This window comes from Mytilus galloprovincialis, chromosome 1, assembly GCF_965363235.1.
Source record: "Mytilus galloprovincialis chromosome 1, xbMytGall1.hap1.1, whole genome shotgun sequence".
NCBI lineage: Eukaryota > Metazoa > Mollusca > Bivalvia > Mytilida > Mytilidae > Mytilus > Mytilus galloprovincialis.
Window position 1 is genome coordinate 52,099,263 of NC_134838.1, and position 24,485 is coordinate 52,123,747.

Here is a 24,485-nt window from a genome sequence, read left to right on the forward strand (position 1 = left end):
TACCTGGCAGTTCATCAGCTAATTTTTTACCATCACAAGCAAGTGCCCACTCAAAGGCCCTGTAATAAAAACATATATTTTTGTTAAAATATTTTGAAAATTTTAGTGTCTTCTTTTATTGAACTGGACAGATTTGTGCCAATTTAGACAGTACATACTGACATCAACTTTTTTATGTGTCATAAGCATAGATAGAAATCACCAAACAAGTAAGCACACCAACGAGGTCACATGTACTTTTTCAGACTACATTGAATCAACATAATATGTTCAGATATATGCTTGTCAAATTGTAATCATCATTGCAAAACACATGCATCAGACAATAAATTATATATGCTTATATATACATTTTAACATACATTAATCATTAAAGTTCTTAAATGGGAAAGTTCAAATTTAGGATAGAAAAAAAAGAAGTTATATACTAACTGGAAAAGAGCTTTCTGTCCACCAGATGAAAGGAACTTCTGTAACATCAAATGGTAAGGATTCTTTCTCTCATCGAACAACATTGGTGATGTAAAACCAACAGAACACACAAGGAATGTTAACCTGTCAACAAATAAAGATAAATCATTAAAAACCCAATATAATTCAGTTTTTAAAAAATAAGCAAGAATTTAGCATTTTTAATTCTGCATGAAGACTTTTCTATTGTACTTTTTCAAGATTGTAATTACAATACATCTAGAGTGTTGCATGTTATACAGTTTGAGTTGCTGTCTCACTGACATTATCTATACAATTCCTTTTATTCATTCAAAGTTTTAGTATATCAACATTCAAAAAAAAAAAATCCAAAACAACCTATATCACCACAATAACTTACCTTAATTTTGGAACAGGGGACCAGGGTGGAGGCTCCCAATTCAAACCGTTTGTAAGAAGTTTAGTCAGAGCTCTTGCCACTGCCTGGGCTGCTGGTGTTGGAGTGGTAGGAGACACTACAGCATTGGTCCTTCTCTGACGCACTGGGCTTCCAACACTTAACTTAACCAAGAGACCAAATAACTCGGCAAGTGTTCTACAAAGCCTAGATGAAACTGATAACAGTGGTTTCAATTGTTTGATCTGAGCTTGTAATGCAGGAGACAGTTTTGGTTTTTTGTCTGTCCCCTGAGATGTCTGACTGTCTGTTACATCCATGGGAGATCCCACACTTTCTGAAGTGGATAAAGACTCCATGGCAGCACTGACACCATTACTGCCCATTTCTCCTGCAGCCCTGGTTAATGAGCCTTCCTTTTCCTCTTCTTTGTCATCCTTTTCTGACTTGAAATCTTTAGGTAAAAGTTTTTCCATATCGGACCTGCCAAATTCACAGCCTGATGGCAAGATGTCCTCACTACACAAGGCCAACAGAACTGTGCTTTCCCACACAAGTGAAGTGTACAACTTACTTAGTCCATTCAATACTTTTAGACCGAGTTCTGAACCCCAGTGGTTGACAGATATTGTTCTTATGTCAGTCTGTTAAAGAAAAGAAATTGATAGTACATGAATATTTGTAATTATATATTTAACTGAACTTTTTAAGAATTTATTTTCACCAGTACTTAACCCCAGTGATTTTGCTAGCGCTCGTCACTTTCGTAATTTACGAAGGAGTTTTCGCATTGACGAAAGTATTTCAAATCAATTTCGTCACTTAAATTTTGAAAGTGTAAAAAATATTTTCGCATTAAAATACTATAAAGGACTATAAATCTACCTGTTTCTATGTTTTTGACAAGTTTATGACCCTCAGGTAATTAACATTTTCAACAGGTGTTACAAGTTGTGATTACAACTAATCCGATTATCGCCATCAGATGGGTCACTAATCCGTTTATTATTAATAAACCTCATAGTTGACCATCATAATTATTTACTCAGGAAAATCAGTCAGTTGGCATTTCAACAACCAGGTGTATATTATAGTTTCGTCATTTAATCGAAATGGTTACCCCCAGACAGTTCGCATTTGAAATTTCAATATTTCTCTAACGATCACAATTTGAAGATCATTTGTCGTAGATTCGTCATTCGAACGCATTTTCGTCATAATTGATATAAATTGCCATAAAAAACTTTCGACAATTTCTATTTAAAATATAGAACTGTATTCAAAACGTCGCGAGTTAAACAGGTGCTTCCTGTACTGTGTGCTACGCATGCGTGGAAGTACTTATGACTATTTATAGACTCTGAATAAAAATGTAAGATACGAAATCATTTAGATCAATTAAACGAGAGAGACAAATATATAGCTCTAACTAAAAAAATTCAACCGAAAACTGATAAATTCCTGATGAATCCGGACTTTATCATCCACGTGTCACTTCCCGTTTTGTTTCATTTTAAAACCGAAAGTAGTAAACGTGATCTATTCTTGATTTATTTACAACCTCCTTTCAGTCGTTGTACTCGTTCCAAAAAAGATTTTATACAGTTCCAACTTAATAGAAAAGATTTCCAAATATTGATTTTAACTTTTGTTGATCAGGAATGTCCTCTGGAACAAACTGAAGAGAAATTGTGAACTAAGTTTCCACATCCCATGTCAGAATCTTTCATAATAAGGGCCAATAAGTCAAATCATATAATACTGTTAGACTGCCAATCATGCCTAAGTCCTTTAAAATCTGACAAAGTCAAAGATGAAGCTAGTAATATAAATCCTTGGGCCCTTGCTGTTACACAAAAAAAGGTTGATTTTCATAGCGTGCTAAAGTGACTAAAGCCCTCAAAATCCTAGCTTAAACCCTGCTTAACCCACACAAATAAAATCATGCAATGACAATTCACACTTCAGAAACTTGGATGTAATTATGTTCCAGCGGTCTGTTATCTGTAATTACATGAATTGTGAGCTGCTTTTTATTTGTAATGTTCATTTTAATATGTTTAACACTATTCAGAATTGTATACATGTTCACAACTTTATAATCCAGTTGAAATTAAATAACTTTTTAATTAGTTATACATTCACATGTTTGTTACATGAAGCTATTGCCAGTTTACTTCCAGATGTAATGCATATATATTTTTTTGGAACAATTTACTTTGGAAATAAATGAAGAACACAAGAAATAAACAACAGACCTTCAATTCTAACCAAGAGTTTGCAATACATTTTTCACCAATAGAACTACTATTTCATGTGATTCTTGTAGTTGCAGGAACAGGTCTTGATCCCCATTCCCAACAACGATAGACTGCAAGACTTATATTCCAACCACCTAAAAAGTCTATCCAATATTCTTCAGCATTTCTTAATTTTTCAATAAATCTCATTAGATGTTATTTTGTAGCAATCAATTTTACCTTGTAGAACATTGATAATACATGGTATTTCAAACAAGAGGCTCTCAAGAGCCTGAATCGCTCACCTTAATTTTTTTGGTTAAATCTCTCATCAATGATTATTTTGGCTTTTCAATTTATTTAACCCTTTCAACGCTACACAAAAAAATAGAAAAATGGCTGCTGCTGCTGCATTTTTTTTGTGTTCATTCATTAGAACAGTATATTCTTTTTCAGACTGCTGTATCTTTTTTATTATAAGAGATACAGAGAAAGCTATTGCATGAAAAATGTTCAGAAGAGTATGAACTGTAATGTAAGGCAGTTATTTCAGTAAATTTTTTATCAGGTTACCTGCATTTTCAGGTAATTAACAGGTAAAAGGTGTAATTTATTACATTTGTGTTGAATTTGGAATAAAAACTACTTTTAGTCTTCATCTATTTTGTTGTTTTATCTGCCATATAATAAAGAAGACACCAATTGCACGATTCCGTAGCGTATTGCACCATACACAACGTATTATGTAATCGTGGCACAAATCAGAGGCTCCGTTCTCAAAATTTCAGTCAACCTCCGTTTCCCCCCCTTTTTCTACGTCTCGTAATGATCTATCAAATCATATTTCCCACACGAATTGAATGTAATAAACACATTCAGATAACAAGAAACCTTTTAACTAATCCTCGTCGTCAGTTTCGCCATAGAAATGCTGAAATATTTCCATATTTACAGCTTCGTTTCCGATTTCCGCCATTTGCATTTGTCAAAATATTTGTTTTTATTTTCCTTCAATTTTCCTTCTACAGCATGATTTTACAATAAAAATTGCCGGGATTTCAAGCGCAAATGAGACCTTGCATATCCTCGATTCATACAAGGAAAAATTAGAGAGGACCCGAATGAAAACCGAATGGTTTAAGAGTCCTAATGAAAAATCTGTTGTCATCGCGGCATATGCCGCGAATAGCAGTGGCGGACGGCGTATGTCATCGCGGCATATGCCGTGTATAGCGTTGAAAGGGTTAAATGTTCTTTGAATCGTCCTATTTTCTTCAAAAGCAAAAAAAAAATCATTTTCTCCTATGTTCTATTTTAGCCATAGGAGCTATGTTTCTGACATACAAGGAAATGAAATATAAAATTTATACTAGATACTCTGAAACTCATTTAGCCTAAGTTTGGCTGAAATTGATACAGCAGTTTCAAAGGAGAAGATTTTTAAAAGTAAGTCAACATGATGAACAAATTGTGAAAAAAAGTCTTTAAAGGGCAATAACTCCTTAAGGGGTCAATTGACAATTTTGGTCAAATTGACTTATTTGTAGATCTTACTTTGCTTAACATTTTTGCTATTAACAGTTTATCTGTATCTATAATAATATTCAAGATAATAACCAAAAACTGCAAAATTTCTTTAAAATCATCAATTCAGGGGCATTATACCTGAAAAACCAGTTACCCAATTCGGCTGAAAATTTCAGGACAGGTAGACCTTGACCTAATAAATACTTTAACTTCTTGTCTTATTTGCTCTAAATGCTGGAGTTTTTGAGATATAAGCCAAAAACTGCATTTTACCCTGTGTTCTATTTTTAGCCATGACGGCCATGTTTTTTGACGAAATAAAAAATAAAGCACAAACTTTATTTTATACACCCTACTGATCATTCAGTTGAAGCTTGGTTGAATTTGGTTTAGTAGTTTTAAAGGAGAAGATTTTTTAAAGTTAGCAAATATGATGAACAAATTGTGAAAAATTGTCATTAAAGGACAATAACCCCTTAAGGGGTCAATTGACAATTTTGGTCATATTAACTTATTTGTAGATCTTACTTTGCTGATTACTTTTACTGTTTACAGTTTATCTTTATCTATAATAATATTCAAGATAATGACCAAAAACTGCAAAATTTCCCTAAAATTACCAATTAAGTGGCAGCAACCCAACAATGGTTTGTTTGATTCATCTGAAAATTTCAGGGCTGATACATCTTGACCTAATGAACATTTTTACCCCCATGTCAGATTTGCTCTAAATGCTTTCGTTTTTTGAGATATAAGCCAAAAACTGCATTTGACCCCTATGTTCTATTTTAAGTAACGGCGGCCATGTTTTTTGACGGATCAAAAATCGAAGCACACACTTTGTGCAGGATAATCTAAGGAACAATCATGCTAAGTTTCATCCAAATCCATTCAGTAGTTTCAGAGGAGAAGATTTTTTAAAGTTAGCAAATGTGATGAACAAATTGTGAAAAATTGTCATTAAAGGACAATAACCCCTTAACCCTTTCACCGATTGCTGCCCAGACAGAAGCTACTCTGAGACGATGGCGTCCCTGGCTACTATTACTCAAGTTGGAAATATTCATAATAAATGTCAATAAAAACTTGTTTATAGTTATTTGTGTATTTATTTTATTCACTAAGACCATGTTCACAGTTTTGTTCATGTTTTGACAATTTTTTCTTCATAAAATATCAAAATTTTCAAATTTTCGTCATTATCAAGGTGAAATTCTCAAAATTCGACTCTTTCACCCCAAATCGTAATTTTTTAACCCAAAACGGCAAAATTTTAAAAAATTTTATGAGGCTGTACAAATTCCTCACACTGATCGATGTCCATTCCAACTGTTTTGTACATAAAACGACATTTTATGTCAAAAAAGTATACTAGTTTGGCTTCAATTCTTCCATATTCTTTCAAAAAAAATGTTCCCTCATTTCAAATTCTCGTAAATTCCGTAAATTTCCTCTGATTTTGACACGGTTTTCAACAAACGGAACCGGCATGTTTACACTTTCATCCGGGTTATCCATCAAAGAAAGATAACCCACGTTTGCACTGTTTGAGCGGGAAACATAAAAGAGGTATTCCGATCCCGGTAAAACGGGACTCATCGTCAGTTGTCTGAAGCGTGAATCCCGGTAAACCGGGACTCGTCGGCGAAAGGGTTAAGGGGTCAATTGACAATTTTGGTCATTAACTTATTTGTAGATCTTACTTTGCTGATCATTTTTGCTGTTTACAGTTTATCTTTATCTATAATAATTTTCACACTTTGAGCAGGATAATCTAAGGAACAATCATGCTAAGTTTCATTCAAATCCATTCAGTAGTTTCAGAGGAGAAGATGTTTGAAAAATTGTTAACGACGACGACGACGACGACGGACGCCAAGTGATGAGAAAAGCTCACATGGCCTTTTAGGCCAGGTGAGCTAAAAATCAACTGAAGTTATTGTCGCATTACTTTATTCCAGATGACAACAAATTATCATTTGAAGATCAAATATAATGCTCCGATCACACTAGTATTTATTTTAAAAAGGAAATACTTATATTTTTTACTGGTATTTGCAGAAGCAGATTAGAATATAGGATTAAATAAAGTAAACCTCATTTAATTTATATATATAATTCGGGTATACAAAGTAAACCTCATTTTTATATATATTCTAAATCAATGTCTTTAAAAGTGCCTCCTGTTCCCCACATGTGCTTAATTCTGAAACAAACAAATGTGTCTCACCTGTCCCATTTTACAGACATGTACAAACATCATGATGTAGGCATGGCAAGATGATAAAGCATGTAATAGGGGTGTTAACTGTGGAGACTGGATGGCATCTGGGAGATGTGCTACATTTGCCAGCTCTCTCAACAGTACAGAGCCACCTGGAGCATCTAGTGGTTTATGGAGTCCTTCTAAGCTTTGTAAAACTTCGTCCAGTTTCACAAGTCCTTGCTTTAAAACCTTTGGCTCTCTGGATAATTGCTATAAAATAATAAATGACTATATGTAGACAACAATAAAACAGTTATCTGCTTGCATTCAAAACATATGTATTAATTTCAATATCTCAATATCTTATCTTCCAATAATCTTCCAGAACTCAGCTTTTGATTTTGACATTTGATTAGGGACTTTCCATTTTTAATTCATTATTTTTATGGTTTTACTTTTTTTTCTTCAGTTGTTAAAAAATAATTTCTAGTTCATATTTGAGATATGAAATAGTGAATTCAAAATTGTAAAAAAATAAGAAGACATACAAGAATGGCTTTACAGACAATTGAGACAGCATGACAAGCTTGTGAAGCAGGGAAGTCAATGGACAGGTTAGGCATCCCTAGAATTGACATCAATGGTTGTAGTCCATTCTGGGTTACAAACTCCTTACAATGGTCGTCAGTTGAATTGTTGCTCAGAATAGCTTCAACAAATTTCATCTACAAAACAACAATTTAAAGTATAACAAATATTTTAAAGTATTTCTAATTTTAGATACTGTAAATTAAGAAATTTTGCAAGGTTTTTATAATTGCTAAATATGCGACAGAGTTGTAATTAAAACTAGCATTTTGAAAATATTAGTTAAATTAAACAGGATTTTTCTCAAAATCGTAAAAATCAAATCGTATGCAAGTCAAAAATGACAAAAACACAATAATTTCTAAATTTACAGTATTTAAAACAATTCTTAATAAATCACATTTAAAGGTGTTATTTTAAAACAACATATAAATTATAGGTGTCATTATGTAGCAATCAATTTTACCTTGTAGAACATTGATAAAACAAGGTATACCAAGGAATTGCCAAGTTATTGTCGCATTACTTTATTCCAGATGACAACAAACTATCATTTGAAGATCAAATATAATGCTCACTATTACTTCGGCAAAAATAATCGCAAATATAATTCCTACCCATGTTAAAACTACAATAAAGTATAGCTTGCATCAAATATTTCTTAAATTAAGTTGAAGTAAAACCCAATCAGACATGAATTTTACAAATACACCAATCAACTCTATTATTTCAACTTACCACATTTAATACATAATCCATCAATGGTATTGCTTCTTTTTCTGTTGGACTTGTTTGTGATCTGAAAATATAATCACATACTAAATATTAACAGAATGAAATTACAATAAAAGAACCATATGCACTAAGTTTGAACTTCATGGAAGCTACATTAAATAAAAATGTTTAAATAAAACAGGACGGACAGTCATCTACTTAAAACATTAAGCCCCTTTCCTGCACACAACTGAAGGCAGGGCACATGCATTGAATATTAAAACATTACATTTATTAAAGCAGAAAGTGAGACCTGATCATCATAGCATTACATAATAGGTCAAATACTTTATCTATGATACTGTGAACTCTTTTATATTCGTGGGTACCAATGTTTGTGGATTGAGGATGTCTAGCATTTTCGTGGATATTTGATTTCATTGTTTTAACCAAGTCTACATACATTTTCTTCAGAAAACTTGTAATTCACTGAACATTTAAATTCATGGTTCTCCTGTACCCATGCAATCAAAGAAAATTAGAACCCGAGTGCTCCTAAACAGGAGGGAATTACGAAAAAAGAGAAGAACCCAACGAATAATAATGTATCCACAGTAGTGCCTTTCCATTCTTTAGTTAAGCATATGCATATATTTGGAAATGTCTACTCACTGACTAGATTGTGCAGCCTGTTGGACACTTTTCTGTGTACTTTCCTGGGTGTTTGCAGCCATTTCTTCATCCTCATCTTCCTCATCTGAGGAGCCATTATCAGGAGGGCGAGGAGAGGGTGTAACAAATAAGCTCTGTTCTGTCTTAGGTTGAGATTTCTGACAAACATATTTTGGGTCCATTCCCATGGCACATACCTCTTCTAATAGCTGAAATAATATACCCAATTCATACATAAGACATGTTGAGTCTTTATTCATACAAGAGCAATATGATGAAAATGCCACCATACTAAAGCATAACAAATCAGTATTGAATCTTAATAATTATGCTTTCATAAGAAGGCACTTTGAATAAAAATTTTCAAACTATCCTTTTTCAGTTTTTTTTAAATTTATTATAGCACAAACCAGCGAAAAACTGAATTGCTTACATTTTTACTCAAAATATATAAAAAACTTTTTTCAAATTTTTAAGAATATACTGAAATCCTTTCATTTTTTTCTAATCTTCAAACAAAATGGTTTTTGAATACAGCACATTTGTATATAGAATCCAGGAGAGGTTACATGTAAAATTTAAACTTCACTGTCTGATAAATGAAACTATCCATAACATTTAACATATACATTTGTACAAAAACGTACCTTAATAATAGCTGTCGTAGCATCAGTCCTCAATGAAGGCTGGTGTCTCATCAGTTCATCCATAGCATTACCCAAACTGCTGGCTGTATCACCTAAAATACAGGTATATTTTGAATCAATGAAGTTTATGTGACTGTTTGAATAATTCTATTTCAAATTTGTATCAATTCAGTGATATATATTCAGTGGAATACCATTGGAAGGTCATATATTTGTGTTGATTCATGAATATACATGTACATTACAAATTGTTCTTCAAATTTAAAATAACTGATGCAAGATACATATTCAAGTGACTGAATTGACCTGTATATATGTTGTCTAATCTCCACCATATGTCTGCATTTTAATGAATTAATTACTCCTATCTGTTTTCTAATATTATTCTTTGAATACCTATATAGGAATAATGATTTCTGTACTCACCAAAATGATCAGAACTCCTCCTCCTCCTCATAGCAGGTAAGTAATCAGGAGATAATAGAACTTTAAACAGTCTGTCAAATGGTTTACAGTTAACAAATGACTGCAGACCTCGAGCATTCAAACATAAAGCACTGAACACATTCGGTAATGAAGCCAGCACCTCTCTGGTTGCTGGTACCTAGAATTATAAACAAATCATTTTATTTGACATAACTTTAAGTTTATTGTGTCCTTTATCAACTTTCGTGTTAATATTCAGTGAATTTACATATCATTTGTTTTCATAAAATTGTAATAGTCAAGGCTTTTGAACTGATTGTTTGAGTTCATCCAGTTGATAATAATTTTTTAATTCTTTAAATTCAAATTTAAATGTGAAGTGTTTTTTCATGTTTTTTAAACCCATGTTGAATATTTCTTTGTTTGTTTACTAACATGTGTTGCTGCTTACATGTGTGTACTTGAAATATATCTGAAATATGTTTCAAGTAGTTGCAAAATACATTCACATAAAATATCGAACTCAGCCTGTATATATAAGGTCATCTGGCATGTCCAGCTGCCTGTTGTTAAACCTCTATGTACTTACATCTTTGATGAGAAGAGCATGAAGAACAACATCAGTCAGGCCACTATCTTGTAAAGAGGAAAGAAGGGAAGGTTCTTGGAAGACATACACAGTCACAACATCAGTGGCTGTAAATTAAAATTTTCAAATTGATAACAATAACAGTTATAATATAATACAAAATATACAATCATAATCTGTAAAAAAAAAAAACAACCAAAGATTTTAAACAAGATCATGGACAGGCTTAAAAAATATTTATATTTTCATGGCTTGAGACAGTTTCTAGTTCAGCTCTTGTAAAACTAAAACTATTCAAAATTCTAAATATTCTTGCTGAAATAAAGTGCAGCACCTGTATCACAAGTTTTTTTTAAACATAAAAACTTAACAAATAACACATTGAATAATAAGCATGCATGATTGCATAATTTTTACTTACCAAGTAGGAACAGAGATGGTCCGTAGTAATCAGCATTACTGATGATATGCTTTAAGGACTTAGGCAGAGAACACTCCATTACTGTCAATATACAAATAAATGTTCCTACATCAAATTTCATTATACATCAGACAATATTTACAATAATGTCAGAATTACCACAAGAGAAAAGTTTTCTTTTTAATCACTTATTTCAGTAATGAGCATGTGCATGCATACCTTTTTTCACTACCTCTAAAATTGGCACTGATCCTTGTATAAAATTTGTAATGAGGGTACAATTTGTTAAGCCAGTGTGTTAGCATTGACATGATTAAAAGGATTTATTTGGATGTAATTTTCAGGTCATTACTAAGCTAAGGCTTCTACTTACTCCTTCAAAATTAAAATCTTTTAGAATTTTAGCTGTTAACAAAAGACTCTCGATTTTAGTGCTCACTAATGTTTCATATTTTTGGTTTTCAAAACTTTTGATCCTGAGCATACATTACAAACTATTACAGATATAGGCAGATATAATATATTTGAATAACAAAGAGAGAAACTGGTGTAACAAGAATGTGTCCAAAGTACACGGATGCCCCACTCGCATAATCGTTTTCCATGTTTAATGGACCGTGAAATTGGGTAAAAAATCTTCTTTGGCTTTAAAATTAGAAAGATCTTATCATAAGGAACATATATGTACTAAGTTTCATGTGGATTGGACTTCAGCTTCATCAAAAACTACCTTGACCAAAAACTTTAACCTGAAACTTGCCCTATCATTTTCTATGTTCAGTGGACTGTGAAATTGGGGTCAAGTCTAATTTGGCTTTAAAATTAGAAAGATTATATCATAAGGAACATGTGTACTAAGTTTCAAGTTGATTGGACTTCAGCTTCATCAAAAACTACCTTGACCAAAAACTTTAACCTGAAGCGGGACGAACGAACAGACAAGCAGACAGACCAACGAACAGACAGACGGATGCACAGACCAGAAAACATAATGCCCCTCTACTATCGTAAGTGGGGCATAAAAAATATCATATACTCTAATATATATTTTTACATGTGAACTTACAGTGCCTAATGCTGTCAGAAAATGAGGGATCAGGAATGGCTTTCTTCAAGAAATTCAACATAGACTTTAATAGAGCTGCTCTCTGGGGAAAACAGTTTATTCCTGTAAAAAAAAATCAAAGATTACACTTAATACATCATGTATTTCTTTTCCAATACCATTTTCCAATAATACACAAGATTCGACATAGTATATAACTGGAATATTCAATTTGATGAGATAAATTCTGCAATTTTTGAAAAATGACAATTTAAAAAAAAACACTAAATGAGGTAAAATCAATGGTGGTATTACTCCTGAAAATTTAAATGACACTTTAATCACTGTGTGTAGGAATCAAGCTCACAGATATTGTGAAAAATCCAAATTAATGGGTCAACTAGTTTTCAATATGATTTCCATATCAACATGCTATTGGATTGCTGACCTATAAACATTTACTAAGAACCTCATTTAATTTATACAATTATGCTGCTATAAATTTGTTGGTAATGCAATTACCTGTTTTTGTTGGAGTTTGGACAACAATAGCATGTGAAGTTTCTGCCGATGTTGAAGGCTCCACTGGATCAACAGATGATTCTGTTGTTGTTGAGCTCTCTGTTTCCATAGCACTTCCAGGAGATCCTATTAGTTCATCAGCATGTCCAACTTTTATTTCAAATGGTTGTTCAGTTCTACATATCTCAACTTCATTCTATAAAATTCACAAAACATGTACGCTGTAAAGAGGATTACCAATCCAAGCTGGCAACAAATATATCTGATTAATTTTGATCTGAAACCAACTTTAGAACAGTATGTTGAGGGCTGTTCCAAATATATCTTGATAGTGGAGATGTGGGCAAGAAAGAGGTGCTTATTTCAAATGATTGTGGCTGGTTGCAATTTTCTTCGTTTTAAAAGAGTTGCAAGAAAACTGAAATTCTACGGCTGTTTGGGGTCAATAAAAAGGTTCCCACCCTCTTAACTCTTTAACTAAAATGAAATGTTGAAAAAAATCTTTGAACACAGAGCTTAAGATTTATGATAATTCATTCACAAATGGTCCAGACTCTTTTTTTGTGGTAGTAATCTGGGAAAATATTATTCTCCACTGACTTGTAGGGGAAATTTTTTTTTCGTAATTCACTAAGCATAACAACAGATTTTATAACCTTTAAAATGACGTATAAAATAGATTCTAATACACAACAATAGTATTTCAGATGATCATTACCTCTAATCTGTTAATAAAGATAGATAACCCTCCTTGTGACTGAAAAGCTGCCATGTCCAAATTTGTGATCAAATCCACAACCCTTACTGCTCTTGTCACAAACTGCTGAAATGAGAAATAAAATATGTATAACTTTAGATTCCTTAAAATTAAATTATCACTGAAAATCATGAGGTTTTTTGAAGTAACAATTTCCAAAAGATTTGTTGGTTGGATGTACAAGTACCCGTTCACGTCAAAGTGTTTTTGTTATATGTATTTCTATCTATATCTATTTGATATTATGAGTAAGGATTATGTTGTACTGTGACATTAATGTCCCAGGTTAGGAAGAAGGTTGGTATCCCTGGTATTTGATTTACGTAAACAATATCTGCAAGATTCTGACTTACAATAATGGACTGAAATCCCATTTTGTGGGCTATGATTTGTTCTACATCTAGTAACTTTTTTAAACTTACAATTCTCTTATTTCCCATTAAAAAAATAAATATAGAAATCATTTTTTTTTATTCATTTTTTTTAAATCTAAGATTAACTTACTGTTATATGTTCTTGACCATCTCCATACCAGTTAATTACTTTTAACAAACATTCCATCATGCCACAAGATACTAAAGCTTCTACACCTGAAATTAAAGGTTGTAATTCAAACCATTATAATACATGTATGGTTAAAATAGAAATGGTATCAGTAACTGATATTTTTCCTATTTTCAGTATTCAAGTTTTCCATATATACTGATGTCAGGGGCTGATCTCCCAAAATGTAAAGCAACTGGTTCATAATAGCTATAATACATTTTTCTTATCTGTGAATATATTGACTGACTACTGTGAACAATTTCAAGATTTTAACATTATTTTCTTTTAAAACGAAAAGGCAAAACAGCTCATTTACTTACCATTTTCATAACTTGCTAAATGATACAGGAAAGAAAATAAGGCAGTGGCATACTGTTGAGGAAAAGGCTTCAAATCTTTCTCTGAAATATGAAGCGAAATTCTTGAAAATCTAGTGTTCACCAATTATACATAAATTAGTATTGTTTTCAATTCATCTAATACAATTTTGCCCTGATGGTTTGATTTATGGAACTTTGATATATAAATATTTTACATAAAATTACGATAAAGTGTACTGTACATGTTGGGTAAAATTGCTTTTTTCGACACTGGGTGTGTAAAATATAAAACATTGGGTAAAATTGCTGCTATCGATACTGGGTGTGTAAAACATAAAACATGGCAAATATTGCACACTTCCCATAGACAATTATGGACAAAAAACAACTAATCGTGTACAGCTAAACAATGCAACCAGATTTGATATATCTTCTACCAGTGGCTGTTGAAAATATGAAACTGCTTACTCAAATATGTTCAAATGGAACACCCTTACTGTAACAAAGTTTCAAAAAGTTAAGTAAACAGCCTTGCTGTTTTAAGACTGACTATATGTCAACATCCCTTTTTATTACCTAATACAGAATATTTTACTGTTTTATTAATATTTCTATATTATTTGCTATTTTTCTGCCATTTTTAGCTCTTTGGTCTATTGCACTGTAAAATATCGTTCTATTGCACCTGTGTGCAGTCTATTGCAATGACCTGTTATGACCTCTTATTCTAAAATCTGATTAGTTGAAAGGTATTCATGTTGTCCAATCAAATTTGGTCTTTAAAACATTCTCAATCAAATTGGGTCTTTTAAACATTCTTGGGTTTATTGTTTTGATCGTCTGCAAATAACTTCTGCGATGGAGCGGCTTGCAAATGTTGATGATGTAGACTTAAATGAATTACTTGAGCAAAATGTTGAGAATAAATTACTTTGATTTCCTGTCCATTTTATTGAATTTCTAAAGTATTGGTTGTATGCTCCTTACACATTATAATTAATATGGTTGTTACTTTCATGTGTTTAATTTCTAAGAATTTGTTAGAACTGACTGAAGGTAATAAAACAGTTATTGAATCTGTAACAGTGCAATAGATCAAAATATATTTCCCTCATCATACCTCGGGAAATATATTTTGATCTATTGCATAGTTACATATTAAATAACTGTATACTATCACTAAATTGAAGCAATGGAAACTAATTCAACATGTAGATCCACTCATATTATTTTTACTTACCTGTCATATGCTGTATACATGATCTAACTAGAACTGGTAAGAAGCCATGGTAAGAAGATGCACCAGTCACATCAATGATATTTGTTAATCTAAAAATAAAACAAAAGATAAAATGTTGTCCAAGTATCAAATGGATCAAATTTGTTTAGAGTTTTATCCTCATTCAGTGACAAACATGTTACTGATACAGCCGATTGCATAAAACATGTAGAAAAAGATAGAATTCTTTGTTAGCTTGTTAAATGAACCATGAAATCATTATTAGGTAAGGTATACTACCCTCCTTTCAAAGTAGTATAGTCCCTACAAACAGATAGATTGGTTATCTGTCAGACTAGTCGACTCTTAATGGAGGGTAGTTTACCTAGCCTAACAGTGACATTACAGTTCAGCTAACAAGCGAGCTACCAAATATATTACCTTTACCTACACACTCATTGAAATCGGCTGCAAATGGATCAAATTTGCTATAATAATAAAAGAGTAATTCTCATACTTGCATAATGACCTGGTACATAAAACATTACTGTTAACAATTTTGCATAATTACCCAGTACTAGACATGTTTATACTGTTATGGATTACCATGATTAATTATGTGGCAAAACAAATGCACTTTTTCGGTATATACAATAAATTTCCATTAATGAACTAAAGTGTTTCTATCACCCTTTTATTTTCAAAAATTATTGCAAACGTGTTATGTACAACTATCAGGTTTAACTTGAAACATTTTATACTCAGATTGTGATATTCAAATGTATTTGGAAACATCTATGCATAATTAATACCATGTTATACATAATCTAAGAGACTTACTTTGGGTTTCTTTCTATGTGAATAATAGATGTCAGAGTTCTCAAAGATGCTGCTTTAATATCCTGTAATAAAGTAAATTATATAACGGCTTCATGAAATCATTTTATTGTCTGCTTTCTCTTTGAAAACATGCATATTTGAATATTCTAAAACTGCTTGTTTGTGGTTTAAAACAAAACAATCTAACCAATCCCTGAATTTTTTTTAACAGTGTTTTATTTTCTTTAAAGAAATTCAAACCCCAACATGCCTAAATAAACCTAACATTAAGTGAGTTCTTATCCAATGGCACAATTTTTCTAAGTGCCCCTTCAAAAAAAATTTCAAATGTGTTTAGATTATTTTTTTCAAAAAAAGAAATCATTTACTTACAACTAAATTTGAATCATTAACTTCCACTATATCTACCAGTTCTTCGACTAATCCTGGATATAGCATAGAGTTCATATTTTCTTGTACAGCATTGGAATATACTGTAAAAAAAAGATAGAATATCTAAATATGATACATGTATCAACAATTACTACTATTTTTATATTGTATAGCTGTTACAGTTAAGTCAATATAAATGGTAGCATTATACATAAATGTCAGGATATTTCAAAAAGCCTGGAAAAACTATTTTTAATTGTTCTTATCAATGTCTTTCATGTAGTTTTACTACACAAATAAACCAATACTATGACCTGACAACCTGTATGTAACTTAGGCCCCTGTTCTTGAATTAAGTAGGGATGAAAGCACGTCTTTTTAAATTTGATGGGTGGTGGTTATTTTATAAAGATAGTATAAACAATTACAGGGAATAATTAAAATTTAATGCATATGATGTAAAAATGAATTGTCTCACCTCCCCATATACATTTATTTTTGGAACAGTCCTTTTTTTAAATATGTTTAAATTTGACAAATCTCGTTTTGACTTTAAAGCAAGATCAATATCATTAGATTTATGACATTAAAGTAAACTATGAAATGTGATGTACATACCAAGGATTGCCAATGCCTGAAGTCTTGCCTGAACACACTGCAATCTTGCTTCATACTTGGAGAACAAACAGGCAAGTCTGATATGAGTATACAACAAAGTCTGAAAAACACAAGCATTAATTATATCACTGCACCATGTATTGCAAAAGTAAAACTTGACAAAAAAAATAATTCATGTTTTGTAGATAAAAAAAGTTTGAACAGACAAACATGCAGACCAAGGAACCAATGTAACAATTGGGTATTTATTGCCAGCTCTTTGTCTGCTAGTGTTTTCATTCAAACTAGTTGCCAGGTTTTTAAACCTATGCTCAAACGAGAACAAAACACTATATGCTCATTCATTAAGAACATACCAGAGAATGTTGAAAAGGCAACTAGAAACCAAAACATTAAACATATCTGATATATCTTCAAAAAATTATGGAACTAAATACAATCAAGATATATCTTGCATTTAAATAAAATTACCTTTACACTAATCATGAAACCATTTTTTTTACTGCACATGCCTAAAATCCTTTATAATATGCCAAAAGTTGTAGTTAGCATTAAATATTAATCTTTAATGATTATAATGTTCTTAGACAGATATAGGAAGATGTGATATGAGTGCCACTGAGACAACTCTCCATCCAAATAACAATTTATAAAAGTAAACCATTATAGGTCATTACCTGCTTATTTTCTGGAATTTTAAAAGATGACATGATTTCTTCCATTATTTCTGAAGGCATCTTCTTTGATTTGTCCAAATTTTCCATGTGAATAGAAGTTATAACACTGGCTTGATTCTGTGAAGTAAAAAAAAACTTTTTTCTCTTTAATCCTACCAATGAAAGCAGTAAATAAAGAAGTTGTGTTTGATAATAGCTTCCATGAAAATTAAAATACAGCAGAATATACTGGATTAAATTTTAATGCATTAATTGAGGTGATCTTCACAGTACATGTAGATTAAGCTTTGTTTATGTTTCTTTCCTAATGATTTTTTTAAATTGTTCTGTACTTCAGAGATGATGCAGTTTCCAACAAGTCTATAAACTTATACAGGGCTCACACTACTTCAGAATTATAGGGAGAAGTGACTTCTCTTTTTGAAACTGATAGGGAGAAGTGGTGAGATTTGAAAGAGAAGTGCTCATTCGCGCGGTGCACTACAATGTTTGGATTTTACAATAGTATAAAGGGCCATATGTAAATAATGTTCTTTTTATATTGTTCAATTCATACCCGAGTAAAAAAATTACAATTAAAGTAACATTTGAAATTAAAAGTTGTTTAAGTTTAAGGTTCTTGTGAGAAACTACCAACTAAATATCTAGCACTAAAAAAAAAAAAAAATTATTTTAAAAAATGTATATCAATTACAATTTAATTAAAAATTATCTTGTGTATGAAATTCAGTGTTTTTCATAAAAAAATATAAAAGTTATTAAGCTGGGCCATAATATATTGATATTAGTATAATAGTCTCAGAGTTAAGCAACTTTAATCCATAGTTTGAAACAATCCATAAAAAATATAGGGAATTATATACACCAATCAATTAGATGTAACCAGAAGTCTCTTAATGCATGTGGAATGCGTCAGTTTCCCCTTTGGTATCAATATTCTTCGGTCAGCTGTTCCATCCGTGCGTCCGTAGTAATTATTGTAAAAGTACGGATTTCGGTCATAGCTAGTCCGGTTCAGATCCGTAGTTTAGAAATCGGTCAATGGCGGAAGAATGCAAGAAAATTTACAAAAATAAACGATGTTTGACCAGTTATTTGGAAAGGAAAATGACGTTTTTAATGCAATGAATGGATTAAACATTTACTGGAGGCAACTTTTATCACGTTTAAATGAAGTAACAAACTTATTTTGCCGCCGAAATTTAGGTTGATGTACGTTTTCGAGTATAACAAGCACCGGTACTTGCGGAAATGCACGAAGTGATAAAAAGTTGTATTTTTATCAAATAACCTGCTACACACTGCGAAGACAATGCTTCAACCTCTTTAATAAAGATAATGAATCGTTTATGTCTGAATTTCTTTAATTATCAATAAAAAATTGATGTTTCATCAACTTGGTAAAAATTGAAAATGTTCGATTACGGAAGCGACTGAAAGCGAGTATCGTCAAGAACAGGGCGACTTGTTTTCGCTTTTGGGGGTCGGGGAAAGCGAAGTGACGGTCGGGAAGGCGACTTCTTCGCCCAAGTCGCCTGGTAGCTTGAGCCCTGTTATAATTGAGCTATATAATACCTTTTTCCCAGCTTTATCTTCCTTGTTTTCCATGTAAAACTCAAAGTGAAGTGTGGTTGCACTGGATGGAAACTCCTACAACAATAAAGAAGAAAAAAATTAAAACGTTCTCAATAACCTTAACAGAAGTAGAAATATACCTTATGATAGTGACTAATAAAATACAGGAAATACTTTCCACTCAATCCTTACATATATATCATTATAATAAGGTTCTCCATAAGAATTGTTTTTTTTTACTTACCTTACTTTGATTACTGTGCATGATATTTTCTAATCTAATATACATAAAACATAGGCAACTTGAATCTCAACATTTTGGCATTAAACTGCACTGTGAAAATGTGAAATGGGTAGAATAATTCTTCAATTTCCATCCTACAACACATTATATTTACTCTAGTACTGACTACTACATATGCCACTATATCTTAAACCAGACAAAAGAAATATTCCATGCAAACTTTGGAAGTTTACTTTTCTTCAAATACTAACCGATACTTGGCTATTTTTGCAACACTCTGCCAAACCAAAACCATTTTCCTTTCCACCCCAACTCTGAAAATAAAAATTTAATGTCATATGTTTTAAGCAGAAGATACAAACCCTTTCATATAAATATATGAAATATTTACAAATGCTAAGGTTTAGCAAAAGAAATTGTCTAGCTACAATACCAGGATAGAAATTACAACAAACTTCTACCCAACGATGCCAATCACTACATTAATATAGCATTGTAAACAATCACATATGTCACATGACAAGACACAGATGAAGATACACAATGCATTTGATGAAATAGTTTTCCCTAAATTTCTCATACTCAGTAAATGAGCATAAAATAAAAAATCTTTATGCTAGGGCTGTTCCAGATATAATAATATGGAGGTTGGAAGATCTTTTCATACTCTCATGGCATGGGGAAGGGGGCATTAGATGTTATCTTTGTCCTTCCGTTTGTTCCATTTTTGATTGAGAAGCAAGCTTGAGCAGCGCCATCTGTATCCATAGACACACCTTCCTCTTTTATTATATCATCCTTTACTGCCAAGAATATATTTTAATTTATCAATTCCTGTAATTGTTTACTTAAATAATCACCTTCTGACAGATTTGCAAGAGTTTTGATGAAATCACAAATTTTAAATAACTTACATACAGTACAGTAGACTTTGGACAATTGGATACCCAAAATGTCAGCTAAAAATATCTGATTACCGAATATATTCAATTAGACGATAAATATATATTCATTCAATATTCTGCAATAATAAGTAGATCTTATCCTGAGATGTTACTAACCCTGACAATTGCTTAATATGTGAAAGGGCTGGAGGATGATGAAGTGATTTTTATCAGTTACTTTAGTTCGATGTTTGCAAGTTTGTGTAAAGATTATGTCAGATGATTATGTAATGATTAATTTGTTTTGCACTTGCAGCTTTTAAATCCTATATTTATTAAAATAAATCAAATGTCCTGAAATATTTATGTGAATTATTATCTTCCATCCATAATTTGTCTTTATTTGTTTAGTAAACAAATTAATACCCATTAAAGGCATTATTTCCATTTTCAATCAGGTAAACTGATTTGGCTATAAATAGATCAAAGCAGGTTTGGGTAGAATCTCTGAACTAAAATTGTAATTGTTATAATTTTATTTTTTTAAATAATCAAATTTAATTTTATGACAATAATTATGATTGATAAAATGTTATTGTATAAAGTTTACGTTTTCTGAAGACTATTTATATTTAGGTCATGGTTCTAAAGGCTTCTTCACAAATTTGTAAACAAACCAATATTGCCGCCATGACATGTGGTTACCTTTGCACATTTGAAAAAAATATTTCTGACACAAGTCAGATTTCTTTTGTCAATAGGGTTATATTTACATTGTAATAAATTATTCAGAAGGAGATTCATTCAGTTTAGATTATATTTCTCATTCTATAAGCATTTGGAGTTTAATCAAAATTCCCCAACATCAACGTACTGCTCTTGTCAACTGAGTCTTGTATAACTTATAAATAGGTTCAAACCATTTGAAGTAAAAGGGCATCTAATTCACATGACATCAGAAAACAATCAACAATTTAATAAGCAATAGATCCTTTTTATTTATTAAAAATAAAATCTTCTTGTCTGCAAAATTGCAAATTTGTAACTTCGGAGTCCATTTCCTGTCAGAAAATCATTGAAAATATCCAAATGTACATGGTTTTTAACAAAATTACCTGAATATTTAGATTTGCAGATATATTCTTACATCCAATATTCGATTACACGATAAAATTAACCTTAAACATATAGGGAAGGGTTTTGTGTTTTGAAATAATATTACAAAAGCCGATATATTCGTTTAGCCAATATCCGATTAGGTGGAGTCTTTTGTACTAACAATCCAAATTTTATTTATAAACAAAAGTATTTTTAGAGAAGAATTGCTATCTTCAGTTCACTGTTCATTATTCATAAACAATGAAAATAGATCTTAGAAAAACATAATATATCATGCAAACTATTCATTTCAATTCAATATATAGCAATAATGTATGTACAATGAATGGCAACCTTACCTCAGCTAAATGAGTCAATCTGATAATTAAGGCCTGTTTCTTGTCATTTGCTAACCTTGTGATGAAATTGGAGCGCTTGCTGAAATAGATATTAATGACACTGATGAGCTTTTTTTTTTTAAAGTTTCCTGGCCAGATCTTTACAATGAAACAATTAAAACAAAATCAAAAAGTCCCAAAACATCTTTTTTTTTTTTTTTTCTAAATAAACATTTTCAACCTACTAAAAAATGGAAAACAACATGTTTAATAATTTATTGCGTCCGAAGCACTTTTCTGGAGTAACCTTCATCAGGAACACTCAAAGCCAAACATTTGAAATCCGAAGATATATAAGTACAGAAAATCATTGAAGAGCTATATGTCAAAAATATCTAAAATAAATAGCCAAATTCATCTAAAGCATACCAAAACATGCCCCATCTTTTCAAACTGCACATGGACTGGTAACTTTGTAATTTTATTAACCTATAAAGTTTGATCTTATGATATTGATCAATTTAATCTACAAAAACTATAATTCACATTTGTGAACAGAAATCATGCAGGGTATAATGCTGTTTGTGGTGTAGTTAATATGCAATTCGTCCAAATTATGGTATATTTTAATTTTCATTCTTGCAAAAGTAAAACAATTTAAAATAACATTGATATCAAAGTATTTGAGTATAAAGTAAATGGAATACAAAATAGATCAGATAATTGTAGATAAAAAATATACTTCAATCTTGGTAATGGGCTTATAATATACCCAAAAAATACATATCAAGGGGAAGTAACTTTGTAGATTTTTAAATATTAATAAAACAGCACACCTGAAAACAATAATGTATGCCATAAGTCCTGTAGTTTCAGATATAGCTTTATACATTTGTGTACTGATGATGATAAGTCAAAACAAAAGTTACACAGAGTTTTATCATTTAACCATTGCTGTCAGGCTTGTCACTGCCACTTTGTTTGTTATCCCTTTAACCAAAATTTTGAAAAAAAATCAAAAACTCTGCCCTTACCTGAATACATATAGGAGATTTAGTACTGCCAAAACTACAGTCATATCACAGGACGTCAGCAAAGTTGTCAAGTGTTCCATCGAGTTGTACAAATGACGGGAGAAGCTGTGTTCTATCAGTAAGGAAGTGAAGTGCAAAACATGCAGCAGTAAACTCTTCATCTACAAAATGAACGGAAGAAATTAACCTTGAAAGTTACACACACTGTTTCTTTATTGTACTTATTATTTCCTAGCATTCAATGAGATGAATCTACATTGTATTATCATTTACTGTCTAGCTACAATACCAGGGTAAAAGCTACAATAAACTTCTACCCAACGATGCCAATCACTACATTAATATAGCATTGTAAACAATCACATATGTCACATGACAAGACACAAATGAAGATACACAATGCATAATATACACCTAATTGAATGATAAAACCCACAGAGATGTGCAAGTTTCCAAGAGTGTCAGTCAAAACTTTATACAAGTTGAGACCGAGTGATATCATACATATTCTTCAATTATAGCCCTTTACAGGATATTTTTCTTTTTATATGTACTGTTTTAACCTCACCACATTATGTGCCTTTTACTATGTGAATGTTATCTTGACCAAGTGATGTTAATTTTTGATTTTTTATGTAGATGTACATCTATTTCATTGGAGCACTTAATTGTTTACTGTTCAACATTTTGGTACCCCTTTAATCCTTTTTATATAATTATCAAAGCATAAAAATGTACATTTCCAGTCTGTGCTAAACTGTTTTAGGGTTTGTCTGACCAAAAGAGAAATTTGAAATTTTCTACTATATATTCAACCAATCACTCTTTTAAGTTCTGTCTGCCCGAATGAATTTTTGTCTGACATTTTGTCGGTCAGACAGAGTTTGGGATACACTGCATTTCTTAATCTTTTTTATTTATCCTGCCAGAATAAAAATTTGTAAGGGTTCCGCGGAACCCAGTGTCTCGCCTATTTTTGCTGTAAATCGCAGGCTCAACAACAATGAGGAAAAAAATCAATAAAAATATTCCTCTTGTTACTATTTTATGATTGTAAGAAAATCTAAGTCCATTTGAAAGTAAATTACAGAAAAAAACAGAGTAATCTTTTTACAAACTTTACTTCTGGATACAATCTTATGATCATAAATAAGGTTATTTCCAAGTTTGGTACAAACCCAGGATAGTTTAAGAAAGTTATTTAAATTTTAAAAACTTTAACCACAGAGTGAATGTAATGGTTCCCTGCAGAAAAAACTAAGTCCATTTATAAGTAAAATACGGAAAAAATTGAATTTTATTTTTACAAAATTTACTTCTGGATACTATCTTATGATCATAAACAAGCTTCTGTCCAAGTTTGGTACAAACCCAGGATAGTTAAAGAAAGTTATTAAAATTCTAAAAACTTTAACCACAGAGTGAATGTAATGTTTCCCCGCAGAAAAAACTAAGTCCATTTATAAGTAAAATACGGAAAAAATGGAATTTTATTTTTACAAAATTTACTTCTGGATATTATCTTATGATCATAAAC

General features: G+C 31.4%; 1 protein-coding gene across 6 annotated transcripts in view; it reads right to left on the bottom strand.

The window, feature by feature from the left end:
- Window positions 1-24,485, bottom strand: part of LOC143077737 (E3 ubiquitin-protein ligase HUWE1-like) — a 153,561-nt gene that overhangs the window by 115,201 nt on the left and 13,875 nt on the right. For all 6 annotated transcript variants that reach the window (XM_076252990.1, XM_076252991.1, XM_076252988.1 and 3 more), the window contains exons 5-29: window positions 22,949-23,109; window positions 21,936-22,014; window positions 19,846-19,908; window positions 19,351-19,425; window positions 17,776-17,892; window positions 17,099-17,198; window positions 16,481-16,581; window positions 16,109-16,170; window positions 15,290-15,378; window positions 14,050-14,130; window positions 13,688-13,773; window positions 13,145-13,249; window positions 12,427-12,622; window positions 11,926-12,027; window positions 10,860-10,940; window positions 10,439-10,545; window positions 9,850-10,027; window positions 9,424-9,515; window positions 8,777-8,985; window positions 8,129-8,189; window positions 7,351-7,527; window positions 6,827-7,072; window positions 833-1,473; window positions 433-555; window positions 4-59 (exon numbers count right to left, since the gene is read on the bottom strand). In XM_076252990.1, the coding sequence (XP_076109105.1) occupies window positions 4-59; window positions 433-555; window positions 833-1,473; window positions 6,827-7,072; window positions 7,351-7,527; window positions 8,129-8,189; window positions 8,777-8,985; window positions 9,424-9,515; window positions 9,850-10,027; window positions 10,439-10,545; window positions 10,860-10,940; window positions 11,926-12,027; window positions 12,427-12,622; window positions 13,145-13,249; window positions 13,688-13,773; window positions 14,050-14,130; window positions 15,290-15,378; window positions 16,109-16,170; window positions 16,481-16,581; window positions 17,099-17,198; window positions 17,776-17,892; window positions 19,351-19,425; window positions 19,846-19,908; window positions 21,936-22,014; window positions 22,949-23,109 (3,388 nt within the window). The remainder of the gene's footprint in view (window positions 1-3; window positions 60-432; window positions 556-832; window positions 1,474-6,826; window positions 7,073-7,350; window positions 7,528-8,128; window positions 8,190-8,776; window positions 8,986-9,423; window positions 9,516-9,849; window positions 10,028-10,438; window positions 10,546-10,859; window positions 10,941-11,925; window positions 12,028-12,426; window positions 12,623-13,144; window positions 13,250-13,687; window positions 13,774-14,049; window positions 14,131-15,289; window positions 15,379-16,108; window positions 16,171-16,480; window positions 16,582-17,098; window positions 17,199-17,775; window positions 17,893-19,350; window positions 19,426-19,845; window positions 19,909-21,935; window positions 22,015-22,948; window positions 23,110-24,485) is intronic.